The 17,351-nt window shown below is 43.3% G+C and overlaps 1 protein-coding gene across 2 annotated transcripts in view; it reads right to left on the bottom strand.

Moving 5' to 3' along the window:
* Nucleotides 1-12,283, bottom strand: part of VIRMA (vir like m6A methyltransferase associated) — a 31,263-nt gene extending 18,980 nt beyond the window's left edge. For both annotated transcript variants that reach the window (XM_081013258.1, XM_081013259.1), the window contains exons 1-9: nucleotides 12,188-12,283; nucleotides 8,954-9,069; nucleotides 7,373-7,459; nucleotides 7,039-7,087; nucleotides 5,839-6,007; nucleotides 5,442-5,564; nucleotides 4,702-5,001; nucleotides 2,155-3,304; nucleotides 1,104-1,595 (exon numbers count right to left, since the gene is read on the bottom strand). In XM_081013258.1, the coding sequence (XP_080869384.1) occupies nucleotides 1,104-1,595; nucleotides 2,155-3,304; nucleotides 4,702-5,001; nucleotides 5,442-5,564; nucleotides 5,839-6,007; nucleotides 7,039-7,087; nucleotides 7,373-7,459; nucleotides 8,954-9,069; nucleotides 12,188-12,250 (2,549 nt within the window). In that variant the 5' untranslated portion in view covers nucleotides 12,251-12,283. The remainder of the gene's footprint in view (nucleotides 1-1,103; nucleotides 1,596-2,154; nucleotides 3,305-4,701; nucleotides 5,002-5,441; nucleotides 5,565-5,838; nucleotides 6,008-7,038; nucleotides 7,088-7,372; nucleotides 7,460-8,953; nucleotides 9,070-12,187) is intronic.
* Between the last annotated feature and the right edge of the window lie 5,068 nt (nucleotides 12,284-17,351).

Here is a 17,351-nt window from a genome sequence, read left to right as displayed (position 1 = left end):
ACGATTATTTTGTATGGAGAAGAAAAAAGTTCATACTACAAGTGGGAGTTTGCAAATGATTGATTGACTCAGCCTTTTCTCCTAGTTTCTCATAATCTTTTCAGAACTCAAAACAGAAACGTCAATTATATTGATCAGAATATAGCAGTAACCTACAGGAGGGATAAAGAATGGCTCTGATTTCAAATCCATACAAGCAATGCCACAGGCAAACATTCACCTCCTTAGCACAAGCTAAAGTTGTGTATGCCACTTTGATCTGAAAACCCCACTCTTTTGATTGTGAATTTAACTCCAGCATCTAAGATATGTTTATCTAAATTATGCTCTTGATCTGTGTAGCCAGTTTCAGACAAGCATGAAATGCTCTCATAACAACATGAAGGAATCAGAAAACAGCCATGCAGCTTACACTTCCTGTTCCACCACATTTCTGTCACATGCAACATAGAACTTCTGTGCAGATAACCTGCAAATCTCCACACTGGTGGATATGCAAAAGATCAATCTTACAGGACATTAAGATGAGGAGGAAGCACAACATGCTTGCTGCTCCCCTTGTTCCTTGGTTTTAAAATGTTTGGCTTTGCTTTTAGCTATTCTTTCATATTATCTACGGTGTTTTTGTGGGGGGTTTTTCAGAGGAAGTAGGACAGCTTCATATGCTGTAGAGCTATATTTTCAGACCTAGTTATCCTGAGCCCACCCATTTAAAAGCAGGAATTGGAGAGTGGGGGTGAGAAATCTGTTTAAACATCTCAAGGATTTCCTGTCTGCCCAGCAGCAATCAGAGCCAAATCACCAAGCATCGACTGGGATGAAGAGGTTACTAACTCATGGGCCAGCCCATACATATCCTCAGACTATGCTGAGGAATAAGCATGTACCACCCCAGAACAAGGAAAGCCCGGTTCACTTCTTTAAAGGGAAGGCTTCTAAAAGGAGAAAAATGAGGAGGGTAAGAAGTTGGATTCTGTACTGCAGCAAAGTTCCATAACAAGGAACAACCCCAAATTAAAAGTTTGTGAAACCCACATCAACCTGCAAACATCCATTTAAAAGCATAAAACCTAAAGCAAGGTTAAAAAAAATAGGATAATTACCCTAATGCTTCTTTGGAATAGAACTCCATTAAAGTAATAAGACTCTGGAGATTCTTCTCAAGGCTGAAGACATGGGCAACAGCAGCTCTTCCCACGGGGTTAAAAGTGATCAGGTAAAGGTTATGAAGCGTTCCCAGGAGATCTGAATGGTCAGTTTCATCAGTAGCTGTGAAGCGCTGGAAATGGCAGAATAGTTCTGAAATGCACTGCAGCGTCTGTGTTGAATGAAGAAGCCATGGGGGAAAGGCTTCATCGCTTGCCCCATCAGTCTGGAGACCTTCCTCTTGATCAGGGTCAGAGAAATGGCAAAAGGCTCGAACCAGCAGGTTTGTGGCTTCATACTCAGAGAGGAAGAAAAGAAGGCCCTTCTGGGACTGTGCCAAAAATCTCAGTATATCCCTGGTGGACTGCAGCACCCCAGGGTGCACATTCGTTATTGGATTGGATAACAGCAACGTGACAGATTCCAAGAAATTGTGGTTATGCAGGTACCTGGAAATATGTAAGAAGCAGCATGCTCAATTCCACTTCAAAATATAGTACATTGGCAGAACTTTTTATTACTACTTTCAATGCAATGGTATGTGAAATAGCTGCAGAAGTGTACAAGTGTGGGTGGGATTCAATAAAGTTTTACTCAGAACAGACCCAGTGGAATTAATGACCACTGCAATAGAACCTGAGAAATTGTGATGTGCCCACAAGCACTCACTAATCTTCAAACGTGAGCAGGAATTTGAATCCAGATCTTCTCAGTTCAAGTCTGTCACTGTTCTCCACCACCTCACTGACTTAAAGGATTAGAGTGAAGAGACTTGACGAAGACAGTGGAGGAGTTTTGTTTAGTTATGAGATGGCATGACAGAAGACACAGGGTGGGAAAGGGGGAAAAGAGACAACAGTCTAGGCTGGAACATCTCCCAACATTGAAAGACCCTTATTAAGCAGCACACATGACATGCATGACAAGTACTTATGTCAACAACCAAGTGGCAGAAAGCAAACAAACAGGTATCCCTTTGAAACATATAAAAAAACTAAGGCCACTCACCTAAAGAGCACTGGGAAAGGGTCGTCCCTTTCTGGTGGCCCTGTAATACGTGCTGTTGTTGGGAAAGATTTCACCGGTGGCTGGATCATAGTGTGAGGGGCAGTCTCCATCAAATGCAAGATCTCATCCAAAAGGTTAATGAGTTTCTCCACTTCTCCTTCACTCATACTGGAGGACTCCAGAAGGCTGTCCATATCCATTGGAGTGTCCACATCATTTTCATATTCCTGGTTACCCCTTTCGAGTCCCGTGTCCGTATCCTGCTCAGGCTCAGTGTGATTAGGAAGAGATGGAGGATATTCCGCTAACTGGTCAGCAAACTTTTTGACCTCGGACAAAACCTCGTAGAAGTGGCATTTCTGTAGAATTGCAGAGCAGGCAGTGACGACCCTTACTGTCTGATCCAGAAGGATGAGCTCCAGTAGTCTCTGGTAACCACTTTTTTCATGCACCTCTGAGCCGCTCCTCAAAAATGCCTCCATTCCTTCAGTCATGCTAACAACGCTATCCAAAGCTTTGAAAGCATTGAGTTTAAGAGAAGAGGAGACATGATCCGCAAACAGCAGTTCAAATAGAGAATTAATTACTCCGGCTTGCAACAGGCCCGTTATCCCCCGAGTTCCACATTCTGCCAGCGAGGAGACAAGTTTTGTCCCAGCTTTAAGCTGACGGACATTCAAAGCGATCGGCTGTCTCAGGGCTACCTGTAGGTTTAATGACTGCATTGTCCAGTCAACCAACTGGCTTATATAATCCTGATTTGGGTCCTTTAACTGCAAGTAGCTTAGCCCTTTGACTATTAAACTTGGAATTTCTTCCAGAGCAGTGACCCACTTTGCACCCCTCTCCTCCTGATATAATTCTAGGAGTTCGGTCAATTTAGTTGAGGTCTCAACTGCCCCTGAATTTTCCTTGTCTGGATCCTGATCTTTCATCTTAGCAACTTCGGTTTCAAAAGTGGTCTTGTAGGGACAGCTAAAGTACAGAAGAGGCCCAAGTTCCCTATCAAAAGGATCATAGGTCACAGGTGGCACTCTGGCTAGATCCTCAGCAGTGTACTCAATGTCAAAGCTCGGGTACTTAAACGTCTCACGTTCCAAGTCAGCAATTCCATCTTCATCACTTGAAATCTGCTCATAACCATCATCCCCTGAAAAGAAAAGTTTTATAATTACCTTGTTGAATCCATTGAACCAAAATAAGCAACAAATAACACCCATCCATTAATTACAGTTTTGAAAAATAAACCATCTTCTCCCCTTTTGCTCATAAACATGGGAGCCCCAGCAGTTAAAACATCTGCAGGATGCTTTGCCAACCCATCAGCTACACACTCACACACAGGACCAAAAGGTATCAACTAACAGGAGAAATATATAATTGCACCATATAATTAGATTATCTCCACAAGGAGAATTCTTAACCTTGGTTTTTATTTATTTCAGGACCACCATCTATCTCGTAGGATCTTGAAGTGGTGAATACCACAATACAGTCAGACTAAAATACAAGGAAACCACTCAAACCATTCCGCAGCAACATTCAAACCACCATATCCAGCTTACAGTCCTCACCCAAAGGACTGTATGAAAAAATTATTTGTAGTATTTGTTAGTCACTTTATACAAAAAAAGTATTAAAGCAACTTAAGATAAAATATGAATAATTTAAATCAATTAAAAGTCAAACTGAAAAACAATGTACAATACAAAACTCTTAAAATGCTCATCCAAGGACTAGCCCTACTGTACCCCACTAAAAGATGAGCAGCACAACAGAGACTAACTGAAGACTAGCAAACAGAAGCATCTATCACCCAAAAGCTGATGATACCAGGAAAGTTTCCCTAGGGAGAGTATTTCAAAAAGGGGGCCCACCACTGAAAAACTCTCCTCTTGTGTAACCACCCTCTGAACCTCCCTCATATGGAGAAGTATTTAAATTGATGTCTAAAACTCATGAGTAAAGGAGACAGTCATATCTCCTAATGAGGGGGAGTTCCACAATCAGGACACCACCACTGAGAAGGGCTCTCTCTCGTGTCACCGCAAACATAAAAAGACAATGACTCACAACTGCAGTTATAGCACAAATAATATTTTGACAGAAAAGGTAGAAAACCTATACACCACAAAACCTTCAAAATCTCTTCCCTGGTGTCCTCTGAAGTGCTTGGCTTCCCAAAAAAATACTACATATATTCCACTGTCTCAGGACCAGATCACACACACATACCACGTATCATTATTAGCTTCTAGAGACAACTAGTGTGAACTGACTGACACAGGTTAAGTAACACAGAACGTTTGAATGCCCCACAGTCAAATCAAACAATGGGTGATTTTACTCAAGGTAAACCAACTGAAATTAATGAATATGACATTAGGTGCATTAATTTCAACAGATCTGTTATCAATAAAGCTTGGACACTACTCAATATTTTCATTAGGGACAGTTCACACATTCAGCTGAAAATCAACTGTTCTGTGATGAAAGAACACATATGCACGTGCAACTCAGTCCTCAGCCGTTTCTGTATTTGCCTACCTTCACCCTCCTCCTCTTCTTCAACATCCTCTTCTTCTTCATCATCCTCCTCCTCCTCCTCTTCATCCTCTTCTTCATCTTCTGGAATACTCTCTACTGTTTGACCATCGTCATCCTCTTCATCTTCCTCCTCCTCCTCAACATCCACCCCCTCTTCATCATCCACTTCTTCGGGCTGGTCTTCTTCCACTTCTGCTTCATCAGAATATGGACCCTCCTGGTGAACGGACGTCCGATCAGGAGAAATGGGCTCAAAGTAATCCTCTCTGTGATCAACATCGTCATCTTTCTCCCCAACCACTGGAAAGATTGGAATCCACAGCAAAATTAATTTAAACAACTGTCATTTTCAAAAAGAAAGAGAAAGCAAACAACAAAAACTAAACAACTAATACCCATAGTGTAATTTAATGTTCTGCTAAGAGAATCCTGTGTATTTTCCATACAATTTAAATCTTCAAGCTAGGATGCTAATAAACTGCTGCTTTGGTTTTGTAGTTTTAAGGCAAGGTTAGCCTCCATGGACCAATACAGATGTTTGCCAATTCTCCCGTATGGAACAGCCTAATAGATGCATCATATCTCCTGTCACAACTGCCACTTCCCAGTGGTGAATTCAGTTGCAGCTGGAAAATATACCTACTGCTAGAAAAACAGCAACACTTTCTCCTCACTTAAATTATGCATGCATGTGGACACAAGTGAGAAAGAAATGGAAAGAAAGTTACGTTCCAAAATACCTGATACGGGCATTGGCTCATCTTCATCATCATCAGGCGGAGGGGGGCCTGGTGGAGTTCTTGGGCCTCTAGGCTGTGGTCGTGGAGGACTGCCATTAAACTGATCCTCTTTCTCGCCATCAGCTGTAAAAAAAACAACGCATATAAATGAGCTTATAAATAAAGATAAATAAATTCATGGGAAGCCTGTGGCATCACTTGGGAAGTTGCTGAAAATGAACCACTCAGTAAAAAACTGTAGTCGTGCATGCATTAACTTACAGATCACAGACAAAAACTTCAGGTGAAAGAAGTAATGAGACACAAGCGTTTTAGACGTAGATAATTTAACTTCTGTGGGGGGGAATCACTTACTTCTATTTGCATTTCTTAATTGGCTTAGTTTTGGAATGCTTACCAGGTTTCGGAGTTCTTTTCAAAGCTGCTTGTTGCTGAGGAGGGGGTGGCGGCGGAGGCGGCGGAGGGGGAGAGTCCCTATCATGGCTTATTACTCTGTCAACAGAGCCATATATTGCAAGCGTCAAGCAGTTGTACCAGCCTCTCAGAACTAATCCATCAGTGTTGACCTGGATTTTAAAGGAGGAGAGAGAACATAAAAGAAACAAAGATGAACCTTTAACTTGCTGCACACCTGCACTACAAGCTCAGTACCAGTATATATTTGCAATGAAATATAGTTCCAGCTATGCCATTGTTAGATTTCACTTACATGTTACAGTAGGATATAAATGCACTTTGCAAATACATGAGGCACAGAATCCTGTAATAGTTTTGAAAGCCTCAGCATTTTTTATATAAAAAAGACAGGTGAGCTGTGATGTGAGGGGCATGGGCTGGGCAGAGGGATGTGACTTGATGAGAGTCCCATGGGTCAGATAGAGAGGACTTAAAGGTCACCTTCTGCTTGTGAGCCAGAGGTTCTCCATGACTGGCCTACATGCACAGGTTCTCTAACACACACACACACACACACACACACACACACGTGAGACAGCATCTGGCTGCATAATGCTGGTCCCCCTACCATGTGCACTTGGCCCACTTAGACCAAATGTTTCTAATGGGCTTCAGATGGCCTGCACTGCATCACACAATGGACTAAAACTAATCATGTCTCCCCCTAGAGCATTTCTTAGATGACACTTTGTTTTTAATAAAGAGCGGGAACCAGGTGAGCACCTCTGGGGAAGGGCATTCCAAATGTGATCCTCCAAGACTGAGAAGGCACTTGCTCTGCTCATCACCTCCTTATTTCAAATGATTGTGGGACTCTGATGTAGATCAAAGGATTGAGGCAGGCTCATGAGGTAGATGGCAGTCCTTCAGTTAGGTAACAACCAGCACTCTGAACTGCTCTTGGAAACAGACTAGCCACTGGTATGCATGTTTAAGAACTGTTGAGAGATGCTCTCTATAGTTGGCCCTAGTGAAAAACCTAGCAACTATGTTTTGCACTAATTAAACTTTCTGAGAAGACTTCAAAAGTACCCCAAGAACATCCCATCCAAACACAGCCCAGTGTAGAGGTTACCAGCCTCTCTCTGTACAGGAGTTGTCACTAGAAGGGTCAATCTCAGAATTTACAAGTGACCATTACCTTGGCATTAGGTCTGAAAATTATTGAAGAGTTCTCATCATACTCCAGGCTGTTAAAACAGAAATATGTGTTAAAGGTCAAAGAAACTGCATCAACATCTTTTACAACCAGATTCACGATGGTACTTTTTTCAAGCAATATCTAATGAGAATGACAATTATCTATTTTTATATTTAGTAGTAGAATAGAGAAACTCAAAGCCTACATTTTCATTTACTTCAACTTGTTTTCTTCATAAACAAGACACAAGGACACTAGTAGCCAGGCTTACACGGCTTGCCTTAGCCCTGGTTAAGTCTTACAATGGCACCAAGATTATGAAAGAATTGCTTACCTTCCTAGCCTGTCAAATACAGGGGCACTTGGTTTGCTGACATTGTTGAAAAACAGGTCTAACTGAAATGTGTGAGGAGATGTTTCACTGAGAAGAAAGCCAAAGTGTAAAAAATTATTTTACAGAACCACAATAAACAAGATAATCAAGCCTTAAAATACCAGTTATCATATAGCCACAATCTGCAAGAAGTAAAGAAGTGGGGAGCTTTTTAATAGTATTCGACTATAAAATTAATAAGCCACAACTCAAGGGGAGGTGGAGAAGGGTAATGAGGAAGCACACAGCTCATTCTCAATCCAATAGCTTACAGTTTATCATGACATCTCATCATCTAATAAACCTAGCATTATTGGATTCAAAGGTAAATCATACATTGTTATACATTTTTTTTTCACTATCTTAACCATCACATTTGTAATTTTAGGCAAGCTCATCACTTATGTAAGAGGCCTGCAGATCTGTGACTGCACCTCCACCACACATGTGCTATTTGACACTGCACAGATTTGATAAATGATCATAAATGCTGGGGGTCAATAAAGACCCTGATTTCCAGCAACCCCCACCGCAAAACCACATCCCCTTTCACCACGCTCAATACCATTCTAAAGGGATTCCCAGACCTTGGAAGTAACTTTTGGGAAAGACTGACAGAAAACTGCCACCAGGAGGAAGATGGGGGTGAGCACACTTCTTACTTCCCCTTCCTGATTTGTTCTAATCCTACTTCGACATAATACCCCAATAGGGCAAATAAGGGTTGGAGCTAACCAAAACTGTCTCCAAGCTATGGTTTGCCAATTCACTTCAAACTAAATGAACTTTCCAGGTCTGTGCTAGCCTTGTATTAGGATTGCACAAATCCACTCACCAGTTCATCAGGGTCAAGTGACCCTGGCATTCTGGCTATGGCCACTGTCTTGACGCAATCTAGATCCCTCTCTGAGTTCTCATATTGTCCTAAGCTTTGGAAAAGACTGATTCCAGGGGATAGTGCTGGATGGATCTGGGAGATCCAAGTTTAAGTCTTTCTGCCATTGTGTGGCCAAGGGCAAGTTTCTTCCGCATCTCTATGATGGGAGCTACAAGGTTGTTGGGAAGGAGAACATAACAAAATACTTTCCAAATTTAAAATGCTCTTCAAATAACCACTGGTAGGTAGCTACTAACTTCCAGAAATGGAAGAAAAGTTTCACTATGTGCTGAGCAAGTTCCAGCTGCTCGGCCCAACTCCCTTGCCTCAGATGGAGCTATTACTTGGCAAATGGGAATTGCCAACAAGGGAAGGCTTGCCTTCATCATACAACTCAGTGGGATACAAATCACCTCCTTGCTTCAGATGACATTGGGGGAGCAACTGCCTGGTATGACACCACAGAAGAACAAGAATGAGAGCCTGAATACTCCAGCCCCCATATGTACACCGTGTAGGTAATTTTTGTTCCTGTACCACATTTGAGTTTGACTTTGAGAATCTTCTGTAAGCCTTTGTTTAATTTGTTTTGAGAGGCACTAGGTGCTAGAAAGCAGGATGTCTATATTCTAAATAAAGAATTCAATTAATCAACTTGCACTTACCCATAAGCTCTGTTTTCAGGTAAGTTAGAATGAGCTCTTACTCCTGGAGGGATGACACGTACTTCATTGATGTAAACCACACATGGAAAGCGAACCACATCTACATTACTACTTTGCTATCAAAAACAAAAACAAAGTGAACAAAATTCATGAAGGTTAAAATATATGGCACAGCGCCCAAAAATTGTCTAAAAGGCCAGCAATGATATGACAGCTGTATCCACCCATTTTTCCTGACAAGTGCCACCCACACTAGGCTGCTTACCATTTGCAGCAGGCAAGGACATAAAAAATAAAATTCAGAGGTGACATTCAGCCACTGAGTGCAGCTTTTGAAGAGTACAAATTAATTTTGCTTTTGTTATATTAATAGTTGCCTACCTTTTTAATGAGTAATTTAATGGCATGCATCCCATACTGAGATGCATTGCAATATTCTTTTTATATACATTAAGTCTCTAAACTATCTTTCACTCACTTCACACAACCACAGCCTAAGGCATTATCTGGGCTGCTGTGATGTCATGGAATATTCACAACTACTATAGGAAGGGCTGGTCAAACATTGCTGTTAAAAAATGAATGTTCGATGTTCTCAAAGAGACAGAAAAAGCTATATTCTGACATCAGGTAACTGAGGTGCAGGAAGAGAAGATGAACCAAGAGGATGATTGGATGAACAGAAAGAATAGACAATGATCCATCAGGGAACTGAGGAACACAGAAAATTTTGCAATGTGCTACAGGAAAGAGGAGAAAGCAAAACAAAAGGTGTATATGCTGAAAACCTAGTACAGTACTTGGCCAAAACAAAAGGAAAGCTGCATGATATTAGTGTGAAACACGGTAGTAAAAGAACAAGAAAAGCATGAAGATTTAAAGCTTCACACAATGACTCAGTCACCTATCAGTATTTTAATGTAAATTTAATGGCCATAGCATGCCTTTATAAAGTTACATCTTGCTACAGATGATGCAGTTAAAAAGTAACCACTAAATGTTATCAGAGGAAGCCTTTCACCAATTCCTTAGGCTGCCATCCTAAAAAATACAGCTGGCTGTTAAGCAAATTGTTTTAATGTTTTTAAAGGTAAGTAATTTTAAGAATGGAATAAAAAAAGTCTACAACTTCTGCTGGTTTTTTGTTTGTTTTGCTCTTCTATTATTGTAATGTACACCATCCAGAGGAATTTTATTGAAGGGAAGCACAGAATATTTTTTCTAAATTAATACATTTGCGGCCTATGAAGTCAAACACAACCTACTAGTGACTCTCTAACCTTCTTGTTTCCTACTTGCCCGAAAAATGGCATATTATTGATTTTAGGTGCCTTGAGCACTATTTGGTGGGAAGGCATAATACAAATGTAACGAACAAATAATATACTGAACTAACTGTCAGTATATACTGAAGTGTTGTCAACATCTGATAGATACATGTATCTGATAAGATACATGGCAAGCAAGCTGTATTCAGCTTGGAGGGTAAAAAGGAATGCCTCCACTATATGTAAGCATACTCTATATATACCCCCAGCCTTCCCCAAGGCCAGATGTTGCCTGGCTTCAGCTCCCATTTAACAGTCAGCATTTTCACAAGCATCCTCCATCTGATCTTCATAAGTCTAAGAACACTACAGCCCATCTAATGAATATTTCACTATAAGCATAAGTAGCAACTTCACATGCTCCACATTTGTTGAGTAAGCAAGTGTCTTAGTCTGTGAAGGTCAAGAGGCAAAGTTTAATATAAACAATTGCAGCATAAATCTGGTTATACTTGCATGATGAAATGTACTGCAATCCAAATAAATGTTCCTAACCCAACATATGGGTCATTTGGCATGCATAGACTCCCCTTTCTCAAAAAAAATAGGCATGCATACGTGTACCGGATATGTATGAGAAAATATTTGAAAATGGTTTCCAGCAGTTCACAGGCAACCAAATTTGACAAATTAATGCTAGTGTTTGTGTAGTTAGCTGCAACAGCACAAACAATAATTTGACAATATTGCTAGAACTCAGTACACTTCACCTGTATTATCATTTTCACAGACACAAATGATATCTCACACAGGGAATAGAAGGGACTCTACCTGCTCCCTATATCTCACCAAGCCATATAACAGACTGCATTGCATACTTGTGCTTTTGGCAGATTAGAGTATAGAAAGACAGTAGATGCATTCTACTTTTCACACTATCTCACAACTTAAGAGACTCAAAAGATTTGTTTTACCCAACCTACTAGTGCAGGAGAAAAGAGTGCTGGGCCAGATTCCTATGTCAAGACAGGGGGCATCAGAAGCACAGTTACAGCAACATGCAGATAATTCAGCTGCTTGGAAAGCACGTACTGTAGTACTGGGCTTTGATGGCTCTATACATAATAATCTCTATACTCTATACTCAATAATCTCCTCTACATAATAACATACAAATAGTGGTAAAGGGTAAAGGGACCCCTGACTATTAGGTCCAGTCGTGACCAACTCTGGGGTTGCGGCACTCATCTCACTTTATTGGCCAAGGGAGCCAGCGTACAGCTCAAATAGGTCACAAATAGGGCAATACAAATTGTCAGTAAGGCAGTAAGGCTGCACATACTTAAGATCTCCAATTAGCCTATGATTGTTTTGACTTAAACTATTGTTGTTACGCCCACTTCAACTGGCTTTTTCTATCCCAGTGGTGGGGAACTATGGCCCTCCTGATGGTGCCGAACTGCAACTCCCATTTCCTCCCACTACTGGCTACATCGGTTGGGCTGGCATAACTTGGAATCCAACAATATTCAGAGTGTGTTATCATGGGTTATAATCTATGTTAGTAATTGCCACACAGTAGCAGTTATTTCAGATCAAACAACACCTAGACAATTGACAGGCTTTTTATTTTTATTAAAGGTAAGGCATCTCATTCCTATGCTCGAAACCTCCCCCCCCCAAAAAAAAAATATGAAAAAGAAATATGTTTACACTTGTACATGCGTGTGAACCTCTATACAAGACGCAGATGCACCTACTAAAGAAGGAAACGGGCCAGAGCTGTCACCAGTTTCCTTTGTGGGGCTCGAGAGAGGAAAGGGGCTCTAGCCCCGCCCCGAGGGTCCGACCTCTCCGTATGAAATCAACCCTCGTCCCTGGAGCAAAAAAGATTAAAACTCCGCTACGTCCGTCCTCTTTGGGCGCCCGTCAAGCAGAAGGAAACGGCCCTCGCCTCCCCCGTTACCTCTGTGCTCTGGTGCTTGAAAGTGTCTAAAAACAGAAGCTCCGTTGTTGTGTCCGCCGCCATTTTCCTTCGGCGGAAGCACCTCGCCTGACACGAGAAGCACTTCCGGAGTCAAGGAGGAACGGCAGGCGGTGGAGTGGGGAGCGCATGCGCACTAAGCTTCTTTTCAGCCGTTTGTAAAATAGATGCTTCTCAGCTGCCGCTTTTCCTCCTAAATTTGCCGCTTGGCTAAAAGCAGATCAATGTGCCTATATATTGTTGGAGAAGCAAAGGCAGCGTAGTTGTGGGGGGTGCGGTTAAGGCATGCTATGCAATGTGCCCTTACTTGGGAATAATCCCCATTAATCAAGTGCGTTGTTTCAGAGTCATCTTTCTACGTGGGATCGGGGTTTAGACCTCTGCAGCCTTACTTGAGAGTAAGCATTTGGTACAGGGAGAGCGCCTTCTGAGTAAACAGGGCGTCCAGCTGCGGAAGTTGGGTGAAGAGGAACAAAACTCCTGCACCTTTAATAATTGTGTGTTAGAGAGGATCTCAGTAGGTGTGGCTTGTTATGCTGCTACACCTGCTGAAATTCCCTCTTTCACACAATTATTAAAGGCTCAGCAGCTCTACTCTACAAATTTGTTTCATAAAATGTATATACCACTTAATTGCGGGGGTCTCAAAATGAAGTTGCATAGAATCCGCTCCTGGGAGTAAGCTCCTTTAAACAGTGAGAATTGCTTCCTTCAACTGAACCTGCATAGGATCCAACTACGCTCCTGTGCATACAGTGGTACCTCGGGTTACATACGCTTCAGGTTACATATGCTTCAGGTTACACACTCCGCTAACCCAGAAACAGTGCTTCAGGTTAAGAACTTTGCTTCAGGATGAGAACAGAAATCATGCTCCGGCGGCGCAGCAGCAGCAGGAGGCCCCATTAGCTAAAGTGGTGCTTCAGGTTAAGAACAGTTTCAGGTTAAGTATGGACCTCCGGAACGAATTAAGTACTTTACCCGAGGTACCACTGTACTTGTGTCTGAGTAAACAACGATACGTGCTTCTAAATGTGTGTAGACTCGCTGAAAGTAATTCTATAATCCTCAAACCATTGAACGTTGACAATAACAAGAGCGCCACATCGCAGGCAAACTATGATGTGATAAACATTTATTTACAACCATACTGTTTATAAGCCAGCCTGTACTTGTAGAAGATCTGGTAAAAGTCAGATCCAGGATTTTAAAAATGTGTCCTTTTGAATTCACATTATTATTATTATTATTGACAAAATATCATACCATCCACCACCACCCCTAAAAACCTACCATTAAATCACAAACCACATCAGTCTCGGAGGACTGAGCGGTATAAATCACAGGTCTTGTGCTTACGGGGGCAGAAACATGGATCCAAAACCATACTCCGTCATGCCTGACCTTGCCCATGTCGGCGGAGGCTGATGGGAGTTGGGAGCCCTATAACATCAGAATGGAGAGAAATGCCCTAACTATTGCTACATCGGGATTCTCCCTAACTCCCAGAGGCCCAACAGGGATACCTGTTAGATAAGATTGCTCTGTGACTCTCTTCCCCGCAGCCACCCCCTTTTGGCACGGCGACTCTGGCCAGAGGCTAAGAAGGAGCTCTTCGAATCCGAAGCAAGCTCCCACGCGCAACAATCTCGCAGGCGAGCGAGCTGCAGCGCAGTGCGCAGACTCAAAATGTTCCATTGAGAAGAGATGTTGGTAAAAAATTTTATGAATGGCAGTCGGTGCAGAGACAGTTCGCCCGTAGCTGCTGTGTGCATTGCCTGTCTGGAATGATTGACGATATTTTCCCTCCGTGTGTTAGTGTGTGTCTCCGATTGTTGCTTACGGTGCGAAATCATTTGCCCTGAAAAAGAGGGCGGGGGGTACTGGAAACACTGAGCAAGTTAATTCCGAGCGCGGCGGCTCCCTCCTCCCAAACCTGATCGCCCAGTCCGGCGGCGCCACAAAGCTCCTGCTCGGGCACTGCTTCCTGCAGGCAGCTGCCCGCCCGGAACTGCGCGCACGGCTTTGCAGCAGCTGCTTCTCCCGCAGAGAGCGGGAGGGCGGCACGATGGAGCTGAAAAAAGGCTAAAAAGTGGAATCGGACTAGGATGGGATGGGCATGGAAGGCGGGTCGTCGCGACTCGCGGCTCCTTTCTTCTGGAAATCGCATAAGCAAGTAGGAGAGCCACCAAAGAGCTCCAAAATAAAGAGCACACTGTGAGGTTCTATGAAAATGGCATCTGTCTGAAATCAGTGGCCAAAGCACGCACCACCACCACCCCTTCAAAAAAAAAAGGGACAGTGTGCTTCGTATTAACTTGTAAAGGAAATATATATAAGCCAGCAACCCTGTCTTGAAAAAGACAACAAGGGGCAAGACTATTCCCACGCAAAATACTCCCCTCTCCGCCCTTGTATTTTCCTGGTTTTGTTTTGCGCTCTGCTGGTGAGTCTGTAGCGCGCAAATCTCAGGCACTCCGCAAAAAAAAAAAATGCTCTTGTGCCACCATCATGTGGGAAGAGACCTACCACGCCAAGTTGGTTGTCTAATTGTCTCCGCCTTGCCATTCCCTAGAAACAAAAAAAGCTGCCTTATTTCGAGTCAGAACAATGGATCGATCTAGAGATGCGCCCAAACTGACAGGGTTTCTCCACGGTTTCTCCAGATCTACTTAGGGATGTTGGGAACTGAACCTGGGGAACCTCCTGCATGTGACCCTTCTCCATTGTTTCCGAATAAGCGTCTGGAACTATTATTATTACATTTATTGGTCACTTTTTTGCCACGGCGACTCAAAGCGACTTTTGAGCAAACAAACACACACCATGGGATGGGACTGTAAACCCGCATTCAGTTCAATTGTAGGTATTCTAAGGCTGAAATCCTATGCCCACTTTATTGGGAGTAAACCCCGTTAAACTTAAAGGGACTTAACCTTTGAGTAGGATTACACTGCAAGTGCTCAGGAATTGGGGTTGTTTTTCACAGAAGCAAAGAATAGGAGAGTTGGAAGGGACCCCAAGGGTCATCTAGTCCAACCCCCTGCAATGCAGGAATCGCAAGTGGATCATACATGACAGAAGGCGCCAGCCATCTGTTTTAGGGCACTGTGTGTTCTCAATTTATGTTTTGTCATTTTATGCTTCATTAAGCCGCCCAGAGAACAGTGTTACTGTCCAGCCTTCTATAAAAATAAGAAACCACGCTTAATTCGGAAGTAGCTCCCAATGGTGTGAACATAGGGCTCTTGTAATGGGGTCGGAGAATTGGAACCTTGGAGACCAGGGTTCAAATCTGCACTTAGCCATGAATCTCAATGTGTGACTTGGGAATAGTTGTGCTAATCTACCTTCTCAGCGTTGTTGTGAGGAGTAGAGGATAATATTGTACGCCACCTTGAGCTTTTTGGAGGAAATAGGGATTTAACTGTACAGTAGTAGTAGTAGTAGTAGTAATCACTTCCTTGCTCAGAAGTCAGTCCCGCTGCTATCAATGGAGTTTCCTTCCTCTAGGAAATGTGCGAAGAAATGCCTCCCGATTCCACGCGTGTTCGTGGAAAATCAGTCACAGGGACTCACTCTTAGTGAAGAGTGCAGCTTATTGAGACTTTCTTCCTGGTAAGTATGCTATAGATTTGCTCAGTCAATCAGTCCCAGTCGATTCGGTTTCTCACCCCCATGGTCACCATCCTCTCTGTCTAGCAGATTCGGAATGAAATGTCTCGGCAACAGTTGTTTTGAATTGTTCTCTTTTGACCTCGAGCACTCGGAAAAAATCTGTCAAAATCTTTCTATCATTTCTAGTTTTAGTTAAGTATTCTTATTTATCTACTTGATTTGGGAAGGCAGCTGCGCCCATGGCGGACTCTTCAAACTGCTAGCAGCCTGTCAAATCGCTCCGCAGGAAACCAACGCTACCCACGGGACAGCTGTTCATCTCCAATCTTTTATTCCGCAGCTTCGGGCCCAGTGGGCGTTTTCTTGGGCTGCAAAGGCTGCCACAGAGGAACTATTTCCAGCTTCTTGAAAATCTATACAGGCTTCTAGGAAGTCCTTTTGGGTCCCCAGCTGTTGTTGGACGATTCCCATCAAGCCTGCCCGCTGGTATTGCTAGCTAGGGAGTGTAGAGTTGCAGCCCAACACTAGCCAGGGACCCCAGGTTGAGAAACACTAGGGCGGCAGCGAGCGAGGGAGCGCGCGATCCAAATTCTAGAGATCTTGCGCGCACTGGGCCAGATGATCCTGAAAGGAGCTGCTGGTTTCCCCGCTGCACCCAGGAATGGATCCTTTCCTCACCGCTGATGCCCGGAGACGAACCGGTCTTTCCATAACCTGGAGCGCAGGGCATCTCAAAGGCAGAGTTAAAAGAACCATAGAATTCCAGAGTTGTAAGGAAACCCGAGGGTCATCTAGCCCAAACCCCTGCAATGCAATATTCCCCTCCCCATAAACTTTTTTTTTTAAGGAGGGGGGAGTAGTAGCAGGTGGGAGGGGACAGATGATCATATCCTTCAAGGTTATGAAAACCAAGCCTTACGAGGAGCGCTGAGAGGAGAGATGATAGCCATTTGCAAGTATCTTCAGGAGGGTAGGACTGGAACCCATGGCTTCGGGTTTCAAGAAAGGAAATTCCGACTGAACATACGGGAGGGAAAACACTTTCTGGCAGTAAGCTGTTCAAACAGTGGAACAGTCTCCCTCGGGAGTTTGTAGACTCTCCTTCTTGGGAGATTTTAAAGCAGAGGTTGGATAAGCCATCTGTCATGGATGCTCCAGCTGAGATTTCTGCATTGCAAGGGGTTGGACTACATGACTCTCGGGTCCCTTCCAACTCTACGATTCTATGAAGATGAAACCTGGATTGGTCAGACCAATGAGTCTAATCGTGGGAAAGAGGAATATTCATGTCTAAACTGATAGATCCGTACATATCTTTTTGTTGTTGTTGGGGTGGGTGGAGGGGGAACCATAGCCGCGGAGGACGCAGAGCACATCCTTTGTGTGCAGAAGGTCCCCGGTTAAATCCCCAGTATCGCGGGGTAGGACTGGGAAATGTCCCCCGTCGGAACCCCAGTTGAGATGCTGCCCGTCAGTGTCAACGGGACTGGGCTCAATATAAGACAGCTTCCTGTGTCCTTAAAACGGT

The sequence above is a fragment of the Podarcis pityusensis genome (assembly GCF_964106645.2).
Source record: "Podarcis pityusensis genome assembly, chromosome: 7".
Lineage (NCBI taxonomy): Eukaryota > Metazoa > Chordata > Lepidosauria > Squamata > Lacertidae > Podarcis > Podarcis pityusensis.
Note: the sequence above shows the minus strand (reverse complement) of the source record. Positions and strands in the feature narration are given on the sequence as shown.